Source organism: Urocitellus parryii, chromosome 13 (genome assembly GCF_045843805.1).
Source record: "Urocitellus parryii isolate mUroPar1 chromosome 13, mUroPar1.hap1, whole genome shotgun sequence".
NCBI classification, from domain to species: domain Eukaryota; kingdom Metazoa; phylum Chordata; class Mammalia; order Rodentia; family Sciuridae; genus Urocitellus; species Urocitellus parryii.
This window is the reverse complement of record NC_135543.1, coordinates 17,534,318-17,551,136: the sequence shown is the minus strand read 5'-3', so window position 1 is coordinate 17,551,136 and position 16,819 is coordinate 17,534,318. Positions and strand designations below refer to the sequence as shown.

Here is a 16,819-nt window from a genome sequence, read left to right as displayed (position 1 = left end):
CACTGAGTTGTTTAGCACCTCACTAAATTGCTAGGCTGGCTTTGAACTCGCGATCCTCCTGCCTTCACTTCCTGAGCCGCTGGGATTACAGGTCCACTTTCTCTTTATACCTGATCATCACTATCTAATTTCAGCCATGAAAAGAAGTTTTAACAGAATCCTAGAGAAACATTTCATTTGGATCATGGGATTGCTTAAAGAAGGATGTGTATTCTGAGTTAAAATCAGGAAAAAAAATGTTGGATTTTTACTATTTATTCAGCATCAATTCACCATTGATTCACACTTCAAGGGTTAATTTCTCAATGCAAAAATTTCCTTTAATGCATATTTTTTTTTTAGTAGAGCTCTTTCCTCCTCTCTACACCATGTGATCCTAGTCCTTTGAATTGTCCAGGTAAACCAACCTGCCTCACCAATGCAGCCCCCTGCAAGTACTCTATAGAAGTGGACTCATCAATTAAAAGCCAGGTCAGTACATAGCACAGCCTGAAGAAACTGCCTTCAGTTCATTGCAAATTACCAGGGCAAACATTTGTACTTCAAAGTTGACAAACAGAATAACAAGCCTCAAAGACTATTATCTCTAAAGAGATTTTGTCCTACCAAATTCTACATCCATGTATGGCTCTTATGCATTCATGGTTAAGAGTCAAAGATAACAATTAAAGCAACAAATGCCATGGGCGGTGATCCCAAACCACCTGGCCTCTCACTACACAGGCCAACCTGCTTCCAGCTCAGTACTAAGAATATTATTCCAAACAGCACAGTCAGTGCTGATCTGCAGTTTCCTTAGCAAATGAGGGGCTTCAGATGCCCTAGCAAGGGGTCCCCTGTGTCAAAACTTTCTACATCTCCACAGTAATATATTTTCACCTTTAAAGCAGTTGAAGGAGTGACACGGATCATCAGCCAGTATCCTGAAGGAGGGAGAAAGGCTATGAGGGAAGCTGCCTTCCAACACCAGGCAGCATTACTAACCCAGAGAATTCATTCCACCGTGGGACAGTCACTCACAGTCTGCTTTGAACCTAATCCCTAAAAAGGTGATGGAAAAGGATATCGGGAAATTCCCAATATCTATGCCTTCTATCTTTCCCTAGAAACTTCCAGCGAATAAAAAAGACAATTTGGAAATGAAAGAGTTAGATGTTACTCAAATTTGAGGGCCATTATCAGTATAGGAAAACGATTTGAGCAGTTGGAGTATATCTTTCTCTGTATTACAAAGTAAATTCCTCATATTTAATCATTTTGATCAATTTTAACAGACAGCATGGATCAAACTGGTTAAAACTTTAATGATGTCATAATATTTATTAACAGCAGATCCTGAATATAGAAGATCTATGAATTCCCTAATCACTTCCATTTTATGAACTGGCTTTTAAAAAATAATCAAAGAAATGCTCTTTTGAAGAACAAAGTTTGGGGGCTTGGAGGAAGAAAAAGTGATCAGTACAAATGCTTCATAGATCCATCAGAGTTTTTAAGCCATTTAAATCCAACTATAGAAGATCAGATTCTGATCCGATATTATTTCTACATTTTTAGAACAACTTTTCACTCACAAATTCAAGGTGACAATGGCATTGAAAATATCCACAGAAAAGACTAGCATAAAATACAATAAGATGATAATAGTTGTTGCATTCAAGGGGTTATGTCTCCTTTCTGTATTTTTCAGTTGTTCTATGGCTATATATTTCTATAATAAAATTATCAATGAAGAAAGAATCCAAGGTTACAAAATATAGTCAACTTGATAAAATAATTCTTAAATGTGCAGAAAGGAGACATTCAACTAAGATCAAGAAGCTACCAGCTGGAAAGGCTCCAGGCAGATTTCAAGAGGGAGCCCATCAGCAGTGTTTCCTGGCAGTGATGTCCTCAGAGACAGGAAGCAGCGGGAGTCCCCTTCCCTAAGGCACCATGGATTCAAACCAAGGCAGATATACCAAACACTGATTTCTACACATTTATTAGCCTTATGTGCTTAGGGAATCTCAGAACACTTCTGAAATTTGCATTTGATTCAGTTTCAGGGTGGAGAGAGAGATTCTCATGCAGACACCTACATGACCAAAAACTGGTGGCCTCACTAGCAATGGCAACCATGGAAGGAAACCAGACCATCTCAGAGACGTTCCATAACCTATGGGTTTAGGGAAAGTTTAGCTAATATTGCTTTTTCAAATGATACTGCATAAACTCAACTATATTCATTTAAAAACCTGTATGCACAAGGCTATAAACCAATCTCACGTATTTTAAATTGGTATGTATCGCATCAGATAAATTTTTAACTCATTTTTTAATGTCATAGGGGATGTTACAAACTAGTAAATTTACCCAGAAAGAGGGATTACAAATGCTACTGATACGGATTTATGAAAATATAAGTCCTTCAGTAAGGATTTCAGAGTCCATTTCTCAGCAAATCACACAGTCTGTGCCCAAAGGCTGTGTATCCACTAAAATGGCTTCTTTCCAATCTCTGAACAGCATCCCCTCCACACAGTGGTGTCTGGATGTTGGCCATCTGCCTAATCCCACGGGCTCCTCTAGCAGGGTCACAGCTGCTGGTTGGTGAAGAAGGACTTAGTCTCCCTGCAGACAGGATTTACACAGAGTGGACAACTCAGAGTCAGCTGCTTGGAGCACAGCTTGTTGGACTGGATGTGAGAGAGCACCAAATCGGCCAGGGCCTGCAAGACACACAAGGAGCACAGAGCCATCAGGAGCGAAGAGTCCGCTGGCCCCAGGACGCCCACCTCCTCTCTGTCTGCATGACTGCTCTGGTTATCTGGGCTTCTTTTAATTGGAGTTGTGCAGCCCTTGAACTGAATTCTGTAACACTGTCCTTTACTGAGCTTCCTCAGTTTAAGGAAAGTTAAAATCAAGATTTTAGAAAATGAATCCTCTTACCCCACCCACTCTACCTTTTCTCTGAAAAGAAAATTTTAAATTAGACATAGTTATGGTGGGCAGACAGAAGAAAATGGGGGCTACCGAAAGGAGAAAGGAGGGAGTGGATGAGGGATTCGATCTTATTTTTGTAATTAATTGGAACTCCAAATGTTCTAATATGTGAGAAAACCAATATTCTGCAAGAGTTTCTCAGAGGATTACTCCCCGGAATGTTCTACTAAAATGGTTGTAACACTGCAGATACCTTAGAGAACAATGGATTTCCATTAAGAGACTCCGCTCTTCTGATGTTTTCAGCTCCACACTGAATCAAATGAGAAAGGGGAGGAAAAATACAGACATGTTTTATTTTCATTTTTTTGTTGTTGTTTTGAAGAAACTGACTGCTAACAAAAATAATAAACAAACACATGCACACACAACTCACAGCCTGACTTCCAGTGTTAAGTGACACACAGGGAGAGGGCACATAGGTTGATTCTTATCATAAATTACTCTTCAATTTCTATGTTTTCCCCCACCCCATTTCCTTTCCAAAGGTGGTTTGCTTCCAAACCATGTTTGAGATACTCCTTGATGGAATTCTCAAGTAATTTAAATCTGCTAACCATTTCTTTGATTCCAATTTTCTAATGCATACTCTTACTGTCTCTACCTAAATAGAATGTTGTTTGTTTGGTTGGTTTTTTGGTGCTGGGGATTGAACCCAGGGCCTTGTGCATGCAAAGCAAGCACTCTACCAACTGAGCTGTATCCCCAGCCCCAGAATGTTGTTTTAATTAAGTAAAATTTCCTACTTGCTTCCATTTCAAGTGCCAAAATGAAGGAAATTGGTTTATGAACTCTAAGGTATATATTGGGAGGCTAGGGTTGCAGCTTAGTGGTAGAGTGCTCATCTAGCACTTGAGAGGCTCTGGGTTTGATCCTCAGCACCACATAAAAATAAATAAATAAAATAAAGGTATTATGTCCAACTACAACTAAATAATATATATATATATATATATATATATATATATTTAAAAAGATATATATTGGGTCTAGATTGGATCCACACGGTTTAGATTCTAAACATATTCCTACAGAAAAAAAAAATTTAACCTGAGTATTATTTTAGTATGACTTTTCTTTTCCCTGTCCAAAAACATCCAGTTAATTATCCCCAAAATAATTGAGAACTGTCTGACAGTGATGCGCTGGGGTAGTCATGCTCTTCTCTTTCCCCTTTCCTGCTGATGAGCTCATGGGTCACTTCAGTGTTAGACTGGCATTAACATCTGAAGATGGGCACAAGAATGCAGTAAGATTCCAGGCAAAAACCTCGATCTCCACTGAAGAGGCTGATCCTAAAACCTCACACCAAAGTCAGTCGCAGCAGAATGACCAGTGCTGGCGGAGGACAGCCTCCCTCACTGCTGAAGGACAGTCAGGGCACATCTTCAGGAAAACTGAGAGGACAGTCAGCAATGCCATCCTTTCTAGGAACTTATCCAAAGAAAATAACTGAAAAAATGAAAACATTTATTCTACAGTAGTGTATGAGAATAAAAATTAAAAATGCCTTAAATATATATTAATCTCTATAAATGGATACTAATCTCTATAAAAATAATTAGAGATCTAATTATATTTACTAATGAGTTCATAATATACATTTTTAAAGAAAAAAAGATTATAAAACAGTATGAATAAACAAGCAGAAACAAGAAACCTAGTTTTATTAAAATACATATTTACTTATTAGGAGAAAAAGGGGCGTATCTTTATCAAAATATGAATAGATGTTCTCTCTTGGGGTAAGATTATGAGTGCATTCTATTCTCTATGTCATACACATTCTATTCTCTCTGTGCTAATATCTTTATTATTTTTATTATCAAAAAGCAATAAAGTAATTTCTATTTAGGGAGAATTTTTAAAACTTTTTGAAGTTAGTTATTTTAAACATTCTGTATTCTGCCATAAAAATAATGAAATAAACTATAGTTTAGTTGGTTTTCTTTAATCAATATAGGGCCTAATTTATTAGCTACTAATAATTGCTTTGGTTATTAAGTAATATGAATGGATGAGATTGTCATTCAGTACAGACAAAAACTTGTTTTCCAAACACACTGGTATGAACCATATTTTTACTGCAGTCTTTTTACAAAGTGCACAATTGGCCCACGTGATCATGGGATACAGAAGAATCATCAAGCAAAATGCATAAGCAATGACACTGCCTCACCTTGGTCACTTACAATCTGCCTGCCTGCAAATTCTTCTTAATTGTGGATGAGCAAGTTTAGAACCTTCTTACCTTCCTGGATGTTTGAGACCAGCAATGTATACACAAATAATGAGGCTGGGGATTGGCTGAGGTTCTGCCCCCACCCACTCTCCACCATGCCCAGCACCTGCCACCCAGTTCCGAGGGGTTACAGTGCTTTGCAAGGCCCAGGCCTCCGTCAATGGAGATAACCAGGAATTCTGGCCGAAGATGAGAGGGAAAAGGGGCTTTCTGAGTCCCCATGCTTCCACAATCTCACAGAAACAACTTAAATTGGACACAGTTTTCAGGCCATCCCTCAGAAGCCATGAGATAGGTAAGCAATAGTTTTTCTCCATCCTGAACATCCATCTTATGAGATACCAAGGTGGTATTATTTCAATAATCAGATTGATTACAGCATGGTAGCAAACAGCTAATTAAGTGAGTGCATAAAAGAGGTCAAGGAAATCACAACACACTCTGCTTCTTGTTCATTCCGTGCTCTTCTCTGAAATGACAACAAGCCCTATATGCCCTGAAATCCAAACAGAAACAGTGGAATAGCCTACGTAAATGATACAACCATATTGGTAAAGAAAAGGAATTATGGAACAGGGAAAAATTTTCCATCTGAATAGGTAATGTATATAATTCACTTTTCTTAAAGGAATGCAGCTTTATTATTTTCATATACTACAGTCATCTGAACTAAACAAAATGATCCCTGGGCCACCTGGTTTAAAAAGGCACAAAAGTAACTCCAGACGTAACTCTGCGTGTAGAGACTATCACACAGATGAAGCATTATTTAAAACAATGAGGCTGGAGTATCTGCAATCACATATAGCAAACAATATTTTTGAATGACAGGTGTCTGTAGAGAAACTTTCCTTTTAAAACAGATCACAATGGGCTTAATAAGCCAGATGGGAGTGCTCACCTCCTTGGCTAAAACTTGAGAGTACTCGATATCCAGTTCGTACAGTGTTTCAATGTGATCACTGGTAAATGCTATTGGGACCAAAAGGATATTCTTCCTCCCCCTCTCACAAAGTCCTTTGATAGACTCATCTGTTTGAGGACCCAACCAGGGCACTGGACCAACCTATGAGAAAGGAGGATGAGCACATAAATAAGTAAATAACAGTCTGTCATTACAATTAAAAATAAAATATTAAGCCAATAGAACTCAACTAATCCTTTGATTTCCTTTTATCTTTTATCTTACTCGCTCAGTGAATTCTTTCTGCCCAGGATAAGCAAGCAGGTCATAGAGCAGTCTATCTATGTGGATGAACTGAACTGAATCATTTTATAGCTAAGTCCTGAACCAGATGATCTTGAGGGCGGACTGCAAATGTGTGAAAGCCACCTACCTTGGACTGCCAAACCAGGCGGTAGGGGTTGGAGTAACCCAGCCTCTCCATGACTTTGTGGACAGTGGCGCCTACCTCCTGAGGATAGGGGTCCCCTCTGTTGACCACCTGCATCAGAGACACAAGGGTGTTCAGTTGCCAACATCATGAAAAGCTCCAAGAGCTTCCGACTGTGCGGTAACATGGTGTGAGTCCCAGACCAGAGTCTTCCCTGTCTCTGGCATTAAAGACAATATCATCTGAGCAATCATGGTGCTTCACTGGTTCCATTTCTTCACTGGCCAAAGAGAACAACTATACTCAATCACCTCCAAGATCCCTAAGAAGATTTAACAATTCTACAATGTTGATTGTAGGAGATTGACAAAGTCTAATTACGGAGGATTGTTCCCCCAACCCCCACCTCTGATAGGAAAAATAATACAAAGAAATTGGGCAGGAAGAGCCAACATGGGACAGAAACCTGTACCTATGTAGTGATGGGAGTGGATGATTTTAAAGCAGGAACTGAACACATGCTGTATGGACGAATATGCAGCTGCTGAGTTTACGATAAACTCCAAGGGAACAAGAGGAGGAAGGAGGAAGCGTGTGGTTCAGACTCCAGGCTCCTGGGGAACATGACCTGTGTCTTCTGCTTCCTTTTCTCTCCTCTCTCCCCACAACAATGGACAGTAGACAAATGCTCCGTGTGCAGCAAATGTCTGATACACGTTCTGTCAGGACAGCCTGCTACTACATTTGAAAATGTCTGGTGCAGAAATTTTAACTGTTTTAATATTTTCCTGTGTACTGATTCCCTACCTTCTCACCCTGCTTTATTTTCTTCTCTGACATCTCTTACCTTTTATTCTACATTGCTATTTTCTTACGTATTATATTTAGTATCTTTTACTGCTACTCTCCAGAGACAAAGATTTTTGACTGTTTTCTTCCTTCTCATATCCTATGAGAGAACAGTACCTAGATTATAATTGGTGCTCAATAAATACTGTATTATTGACATGAAATACTGACAAACTATATTTTATGATATTACCTTTGGTTAAAAAGCCATTAGAAGCAAAATATAAAAGAAATGAAGGAAATACAAAGTGGCCATTAGGACAGTGTATTAATGATTGCTACACCCCAATGCTAAAATCAGTGGCAAAAATCTGAGGAATAACAAAATTTTGCATAGTTCCAAAGCATCTCCTCCAAGGTATTTTTAATTGCAAAGAGAAAAACAGTAACTTTTCCAGGATAAATATAGCAGATACCACCTTAACCAAATAACCAAAGACCATGTCACTAGGAATAAACACACCAATGTCACAGAGCCCTACATGATTCACTGAGAAGAGTGCTCCTGCTAATACCACACAGTCACAATCCAATCATGGGAAAATACCAGATAAACCCCAAATGGAGGGACACACCAAAAGCAATGGAATTCGGGAAATAGCTCTTCAACCTAGCAGAGCAATAAAAGAAAAGTACGAAAAACTGTCATAGATTGGAGGATACTGGCGAGAAAAGACTGCCAAACACAGCGTGGGACCCAGGAACAGAAAAAGGACACTGGTGGGAAAATGAGTAAAATCCAAATAAAGTCTGCAGTTTAGTCAACAGAATTGCACCAATGCTCACCTCTCAGTTTGATACTGTACTATTTTATGTAAGATTTAGTATTAGGGGAAGCTGGATGAAGGGCATATGGGACTTCTCTGTACTCTTCAGGCCACTCTTTGGTAAGTTTAAAAATTATTTCAAAGTAAAAAAGTTATTAGTTATGAGTATAGGTGAAAAGAGGGCTTCCTAGGTCAGTTTTCTTTCTTGACAGTCCTGCCACCTTCCCTAGCCTTGGTGACTTCATGGCATCCCTCAGTCCCTAACAGGAACCCAGAAGCACAGGACCATGCCCAGTCCCTGCAGGAAGGCAAGGGAAGGGAGACCGGAGGTGAGAGACCACAGGAGGCACAGGGAATGTTCCAGTGCAAAATGTTCTCCTGGCCCCGTTCAGGAGCTGCCCTCTGGCACTTCAGGTTTCATCACACATAGGACGGGTACGTGAAGAGGTCTGCATGGGGCTGGGGCTGGGGCTGGGGCTCAGTGGTAGAGTGCTTGCCTTGCATGTGTGAGGCCCTAGGTTCGATCCTCAGCACCACATAAAAATAAATAAATAAAATAAAGATATTGTGTCCAACTACAACTAAAAAATATTTTTTTAAAATTTTTTTAAAAGAAGATCTGCATAACACCAGCAAAGAGAATATAATACTCTTAAAATGAAATAGGCAAGAAGGGAGAAATTTATCTCCAGAGCCTACTGCCCAAGCAGCGACTGCCTAATTGAGGTATAGGAGGACACGCTGCACAGGGCTTGGCTCTGATGACCACCAAGGACACGCTGGCTCCATTAACCATCAAATTCAAACTTTAATCACACTTAAGAAAATATAATTCTCATCCCTCTGGCTTGGAAAGCAATATTTTTTTGCTGTTATTACTTTGCTTTGTTTTCCAGTACTGGGGACTGACCTCAGTGGCACTTCACCACTTCACTCAGATCTTTTTTTATTTTTTATTTTAAGATAGGATTTCTCTTAAGTTGCCCAGGCTGGCATGGAACTTGCAATCCTTCGCCTCAGCCTCCCTAGTAGCCGCTATTACAGACATGCACCACCGCACCCAGCATTGAAAAGCAATGTTTTTAGGACCCAATACCAGTTTTGAGCTGATGAAACTAATTACTTATTCCAAGCCCTTCTATAAATTACATGGTGCTGAGCACAGTGACGCACACCTATAATCCCAGTGGCTCAGGAGGCTGAGGCAGGAGAATCTCAAGTTCAAAGCCAGCCTCAGCAAAAGCAAGGCACTAAGCAACTCAGTGAGATCCTATCTCTAAATAAAATACAAAAAAGGGCTGGGGAAGTGGCTCAGTGGTTAAAAGCCCCTGGGTTCGACTCCCAGTACCAAAAACAAACATCACAATATATTTAAATTATATGGCATTATCATGGGAAAATACCAGATAAACCTGGTATTTTAACTGGATCTTGTTTCTAAATATTTCACTCTCATGGCCCAGTTTGTGGTACTTTCATAAACAACTCGGTGTAATATGATGAACTAAGGAGCAACCAGATCACAATCTGCTGTGCTATGTATTCACTTGCCAAAATAGTCTTCATAAATCAGAAACTATACTTTCTTCCTGGAATTCAAATGGCCTGTACCAAGTCTTGAGAACAGAAGAATAGAACTGGGGGACCTGGTCTGAATGGTGGCTGGCTGTATAACTGAACACACTTAAATACCAGCCTCAATGGAGCAGGCAAAAACTCTTCCTTTAACAGTGCTACTTCCTAGAAATTCTTCTATATATCTCTTCCAATTATCAATTTAAGAGAACTAAGAAAATATTTACAATATTTTAATTTGTATTGTTATGAGGTTGCAAATACTGAGTCAAAGGAAATCTGTACCAAGTTAAGTCTAGAATTTTAGAAGTCATTCTTCCATAAGGGATTAGAACCTTTTGGAGCTACATTCATTTTACATATCTAGAAGACAAAACAACCCAGTCTCCAACCACTAGGTCACCCAACAAAATGCTCTTACTTACAGACATTGGCAGTGAGTGAGCAGAAAACAGAATGACCACCTCATTCCTCTTCTCAGGTGGGAAATGGTCCAGTTCTTTCAGAATGTGGTCTGCAAAGCACTGTGGGAATCCCAAGAAAGAAGGAAACAAGGAAATAGGAACAAAAAAGTGGAAGGCAAGAAAATATTTCAAAAATAAGAGTTATACCAAAAGTCTCAGAGCAACTCTAAAGAATCAGAACAGTTTTTAAAAAAAAAAAATGCAAACAGTACAGTCTCTTTGCTTTGGTCCATCAACAAAATGGATCATAACGGTTTGAGGGGCCTGGGGAATTTGATGGGAAACTTCTGAAGCTCACTAATGGCTCCCTGCAAATGAATGCTGTGGATCTGCCTCCCCTCGGGAAGAGCAGGGCACACTTCCAGATGGAAAGGAAACACAGATGGGAAAGAGAAGCTGTTTTAAGGCCTCGCATCTGTTCTGTTAGCAGGAAAACAGCTTACAGGGTCTTTCTTAATCTTCCTTTCTTTGGCTTTCAGGCATATTGCATGAAAATACATTAGCTAGAAATAGGAGAGAAATAAGAAAATACTCTTCTATTTTTATGACATCTTCCTCCTGAGCCAGGATCCTCATGGAGGCAATCTCAACCTTTCTCACACCCTCCCTAACAACAGATGACAGGTGGCACAACCCCCATTAGATGAACAGAGCAGGGAAAGATGCTGTGGACGTGAGGCCGTCCAGCCACATCTGGGAACTGGGGCTAGAACACAGGTCCCGCCTACAAACCTCTGTCCACCAGACCAGTTCACTCCCTCCATCTAGCTGGCATTTCCCAATTCACAAGGATAGGTGCTGAAATGCCAGATCATAAGAGGCTTTCTTTCATCTCACACTTGAATCATTCTTTATCATTTCACTTATAAAGAAAGTGCTACAAAGGACAGTAACAGGCCAACTGACAAAACTGGAATATGAACAGAAATGAGATAAAATTGAGTATCAATGTTTAAATTCACTGATGTTGAATGCTGTGTTGCAGTTATGTATGAGAATAGTCCTGGTCTTAGAATGTTTAGGTGTAGAAGGTAGTAACACTCTCAAAATGTTCTGAAAAAATACACATGTATGCACAAACATACATAGTCATACACACAGAGCATGCAAATAATAAAGCAAGTAGGATAAATGTTAACAATACATGAATGTAGGCAAAGAGTAGAAGAAAACTCCCTATACATTTTTTTTTTTTTTTTGAGACAGGGTTCTCTATTGCCCAGGCTGGTCACCTACCCCTGGGCTCAAGTGATCCTCCTGCCTCAGTCTCCAGAGCAGCTGGGCTAATAGGTGTACACCACAGCCTGGCTATACTCTTCTTATGCTTATCATTTTTTATAAATCCTTGAGATTATTTCCAAATAAAAAGATTTTTTTAATTGATAAAGGGTCATTTCCCAGAGCCATACAAATCTGCCTTTGTAAGTATTTTGCTATATCAGTGGTCAGTCAATACTGTAAAAGGTGCAAACTATTCCCTAATGAATATTGAGATACTATCAATCATTCTAGAACTCTCAAATTTGATAAATAAATACCATATTACCTAAGAAGACACCTAAAGTTAAGTTTCCCTCTTCAGAATTTATGATTTAACAGTAGGTTAAATGTGGTAATATTTCATATAAACAAAAACTATACTTTCCGGTGGTCTTTGCAGAGTTTGGAAACTAAGGATGTTTAGAAAGGGTTATTTGGGGGCAACAACCTAGATAAGGAGGCCACTGTGAAGTTTAAGTAGCTTGGGACATAATTTGACTCCAATTACTCCAACAGTGAGATAAATAGCAATATCAGAGATCATAGTAGTAAAATGACTATTTTGAGTAATTATTACCTGTAACAAGTAGAAATGTGGATTAAGGAACCATACTTTTAGTTTCTTTAAACTCTATTTTTAGTTTTGGTTTAATTAAGGGTTTTAGTTTTGTTTTCATTTCCAAAAAAATTCCTAACTCATCCAGAGCTCAGTGTTTCTTTCCCTTTCTCAGCTTGCAAAACTGCAAACACGAACATTATTCATCATGGCTCATGGCAGTGTCCAGACCATCTTCAACACCAAGGCGTCATGGGCACGCAACGTGCAGCTTAAATCACCTACAGCCCATCTGCGGGATCTTCTGAGCGCAGCCCTCTGCAGAATGAAAGAGGCACCGCGGCGCTCAGAGCTTTCAATCACACCATCCAGGAGGGCAGATAAATGCCTCTAAAATTCCCTTTTATTTTATGAACAGAGACTTCCTCAGTTAAGAGACCTTTCCATCTTTCTGCTTCCCCCCTTTTCAAAGGGCTGAATTTTAATGCAAATCTAATTACTCCCTCGATCAGCGCAGGCAGATGCTGTGCAGATCCCTCGGTACTCTGCACCACATGTCGATGCTGACCTGAAACACCCCTCCCTCCACCCACAGCCTCCAAGGGCTGCAGTCAGGAATGTGGGGCTCCGGGCAGTGCTGGGTCCTGCCAGGGAACACAGAGCCCTCGGTGACACCCATCCACATGGGGGCTCCTTCTATTCACCTTTTACTTAAAACTGGAGTTCACCCCCTGAATTAACCCTTTACCAGCCTAAGGGGCCCCGGTCTGCTCTGGAGAGAGAGGGTCTGGTTTTAATGATGTCTAGCACCATCTAGTGGTTGTAGATTTTAATTCACGGGGTATTTTGCCAGAGGTCAGAGAATGTTCAAAGAATGGAAAATAAACTGGACAATCTAGAACTACTGACAAAAAAAAAACCCAACACACTTATTTGTATGAATCTGGGCAATATTTTACCCATTGCCTTCCCATATTTGAAGGACATAAAAGAATAAAATACCAACTCAAAACTATTTGTTTTAGAATTGTAGTTTAAAATGATTCTCCTAAAATCAAGTACCCATTAATATACGTATTATACATATAAGTTGTACAGGAGAAAGTTGAAACTTCTTAAATCAATGAAACTTTTTTCCATTGAAACATTTTTATTTCCATGTCTCAGAACATGTAGGCATATTAAATTTTTTAAATTTGATATTTTAAAATATTTAGAAATTAAAGGGTTTCAGTTATTATCAGTAATTCAATCTATGAATGTAAATTAGCCGAAACATGTACAGTCTGAAATATTCTTCTGGTCATTGGGAAACACAAAACTCAAAATGTTATTTTGTTATGATTTGAGACTAAGAGCATTAATGTGAATAAGGAAAAGAGTAGAACTATTTTAATCTTTAAATTTATTTTCTCTTTTCATAATAAATCAGGACTCTAATACTTTCTTTTAAACCCCCGGCATGTAATTTAAGCAAGAGAACAGGAGGCTCAGAAGGACACCACAAACCAAGAAGGGACAAGAACCTGATCACGCCAGAGGCTGGTGAGGGGGACTGCTGGCAGTCCTGGCTTACCTGGATGAGGAGGGGATGTGTGGGCCACCTGTCGATAGTGCTCCACTTCATCGTGGGCTTCTTTCCCATCTCATTATAGTACCTGTATATGGCATTTAAGCTGCTCCCTGAAATATAGTAGACATACTTTGATTATTGTGAAAATTAAAAAAGACTAGGAAAGGCAGTAATTAAAAGTTCAAAGTAGGTAACTGCTTCTATACAGAATCCCAGTCTAATTACAATCTTTTCAATACTCTAAAATGCATATAGATTTAACTACCCTGCAAATGAAGGTCACAAGAAAGCAATCAATTACAACAGACTCTCAAAGATTATTGAGGCCATTTCTAGTGAGAAACGTGATGGTTGGAGATTTATGAAATATAAGCAGTTGTTACTTATCAGGACCAAGTCTTACAATTGAAAGCAGGTTAGAATTTTTTCCCATTATGAGGGTAATCAGTCCCGTTATAGAAAATGTATGGGTGAGGAAGAAAGGAACAAAGAAACCAGCCATTATCCCAGCATGCTAATGCAGTCATTGTTCTGTTCTAACACAATTGTTTTCAGGTATTTTCTTTATAGCTGCTTTGTTTTACAAAGTTATAATACTAGTGTATATATATATATACATATATATATATATTTCTCTTGAGTATTTGTGCATTTTTATTTAATATTATGAGATAAATACTTTCTATGTTACAATGACAGCGTTATCAGCACACATCTTCACGGTATCACAATAAGGTGAGCCACACTTTCTATCAGGACTTTTTCTTTGTATGTGCTGCTACAACATCATCATCCCTAAGAATAAGTTAAATGGATACCAAGTCCCTACAGGCACTCTAACAAAATTTGTATTTCTAAGTGGGAGATGAAAAATTGAAGCCTACAGGAGGGCAGATGGTGCCAACCAAAGCAACTTTTTCTTGGCCCAGGGAATTGGGCATTGTGGCCAAACTCCAACCCATGAAGCCAATCCTAAATGGAGCCTCTTCCTCAATCTTAAAATAGGACAAATTCCAAAATATTTGCCTGCTTCCCATCACCAAGCCAGTGGGTTTTCTAATCATAGGAACTATTAGTCAGTTAGGTTTCCCATTTAAAAGGCTAATCAGAACAGAGCCATATTTTAACTCAAACATATGGTTAGGCTAAGGCTCAACTTTCACAAAAATAAAAAGGTTCAATTTTGTGAGTAGAAAACAGTGACTCAAAAGAATCCCAATTGAGTCCATTCAATGGTCAAAAATAATTTCTAGAAATCAAAAGTAGTTACTACTATATTCATATTGCAAACCAATGTGAATATTGAAAACCAATATTTTAAAAAAATATTCCATGTCATTTTCAGTTTCACAAAATACCTGGGTATCATTATTGGATATAATAAAAGGAATTTGGGCCGCTATATTAGCATATTCAGATTACTCGGAAACAATAAACCAGCAGAAGGGGTAAATACAACTGAGAAAAGTGCTTGTGATAACACCCAAACTATACTGGCTCTGCTATGACAGCTCATGTCTAAAAGACAAAATAGATAAACGACACTCTAGGGCCTCAAAGAATAAATGTGTATCTCAAAGGCTTTCACCCTCAGAGGTAAAGATGTACCTGTCCTTACACACAGATGCACTCAAGAAAAACTGAGTATGTTCTGAAGCTCCAAACACACACACAAAAAGCCAGCTGGAAAACAAAACCCAAAGTCAACCCTTTGTCATAGAAGAACAATCTTCTAAACCTACCTACTTTTGAGAGCAAACATTTATAGATTAAGGTAAATTTTTTTAAAGCAAGACAGAAGTAGATCTGAGTAGATTCTAAGATCTGACTCATTTCCAATAATATATTACCAGAAAGAATTTGAAGTTGAGAAGTACATTTTGAAAAGAAATCACAATTCAGATACTTGAGGGTGCCTGACAGGGGCTCTGGATAAATATTTAAGGCACTCAACAAACTCTGAATGTTTCTCCCACCAGCAGCCTTGGTTTCTCCTTATAGTTATAGAAATAATAAACATTACTGCCTAAGAGCATTTTGGGAGTAAAAATAAATGTATTTGTAGGTGACAGTAGGCATTTTACCTATTAGCAATGACACAGAGATTGCCAAACAACTTATTCTCCAGCTCTAGTTAAGTACATGGGAACAGCAAGCAGTAACATTTTCTAAAATAAAGAACACTGAGGGAAGTCTGCAAAGGGAATCCAGAACTGGATTTCAGTTTAATTATCAACCAACTATCACTGAATGCAGCACAATAACAACAAAATACCACTACTGTCCATGCTACACAGGCATCTGCTTTCAAAAGGGAAACAGCAATCACCTCTGCTAATTAATATCAGGGTAGCCATAAATACAAGGCTATATGTGTGCCAGGCACAGGGGCTACTCGGGAGGCTAAGGGATGAGGACCACAAGTTCAAAGCCAGCTTGGGCCATTTAGCAAGATCCTGTCTCAAAATAAAAAAGGACTAAGGGTAGAGCCCCCAGGTTCAATCCCCAATACCGCCAAAAACATTTTTGGAAAAAAAAAAAAAAGAAGAAGAATGTGAGGTAAACCTAGAGAGTGGCTTAAGGTTCATTACTGATCCGTTATCCAACTGCATTAAGGCAGTGAACACACACACCACTGCCTTCCACCTACCATTTGTAATTCTCAGCTGACCAGCCAATAATTCAAGGAGCAGATGAACCATGAGATTTCAAATGGACTGACCTGAACTCTCATGTTTAAAGGAGACAGGCTGGATTTGCCATTCAAATCTAAGTGATTTATCCTTTTTACGGCACTCAGACTCCCTGGTTAACTTTGCCAGGGTCTTATCCACCTGCCCATTGTCAAAAAAGCCACCCCTTGGAATGAGACAGTCATCATTACCCTAAGTGCATGTATGAAGACACAAATGGTGTGACTATTCTTTGTGTACAACCAGAGACATGAAAAACTGTGCTCTACATGTGTAATATGAACTGAAATGCATTCTGCTGTTATACATAACAAATTAGAATAAATAAATTTTAAAAAGCCACCCTTACCAGTGGTAGAGCAGCTGTACTGTGGATACTGTGTGAAAGCAATGGCCCTTTCTAGTCCATCTCTCTCCATCTCGTCAATTGCTTCTTCTGTTAAAGGATGGACGTACCGGAATCCAATATAGTATTTGTGAGGAGCTATTAGGAAGCACAAGTGGAAAGGAGAAAGTATTAA

General features: G+C 39.0%; 1 protein-coding gene across 2 annotated transcripts in view; it reads right to left on the bottom strand.

The window, feature by feature from the left end:
* Window positions 1–239: 239 nt before the first annotated feature.
* Fech (ferrochelatase) overlaps window positions 240–16,819 on the bottom strand; it is a 33,980-nt gene continuing 17,400 nt past the window's right edge. For both annotated transcript variants that reach the window (XM_026393192.2, XM_026393191.2), the window contains 7 exons: window positions 16,648–16,782; window positions 13,609–13,715; window positions 10,178–10,276; window positions 6,565–6,672; window positions 6,129–6,293; window positions 3,179–3,238; window positions 240–2,711 (listed from right to left, as the gene is read on the bottom strand). In XM_026393192.2, the coding sequence (XP_026248977.2) occupies window positions 2,577–2,711; window positions 3,179–3,238; window positions 6,129–6,293; window positions 6,565–6,672; window positions 10,178–10,276; window positions 13,609–13,715; window positions 16,648–16,782 (809 nt within the window). In that variant the 3' untranslated portion in view covers window positions 240–2,576. The remainder of the gene's footprint in view (window positions 2,712–3,178; window positions 3,239–6,128; window positions 6,294–6,564; window positions 6,673–10,177; window positions 10,277–13,608; window positions 13,716–16,647; window positions 16,783–16,819) is intronic.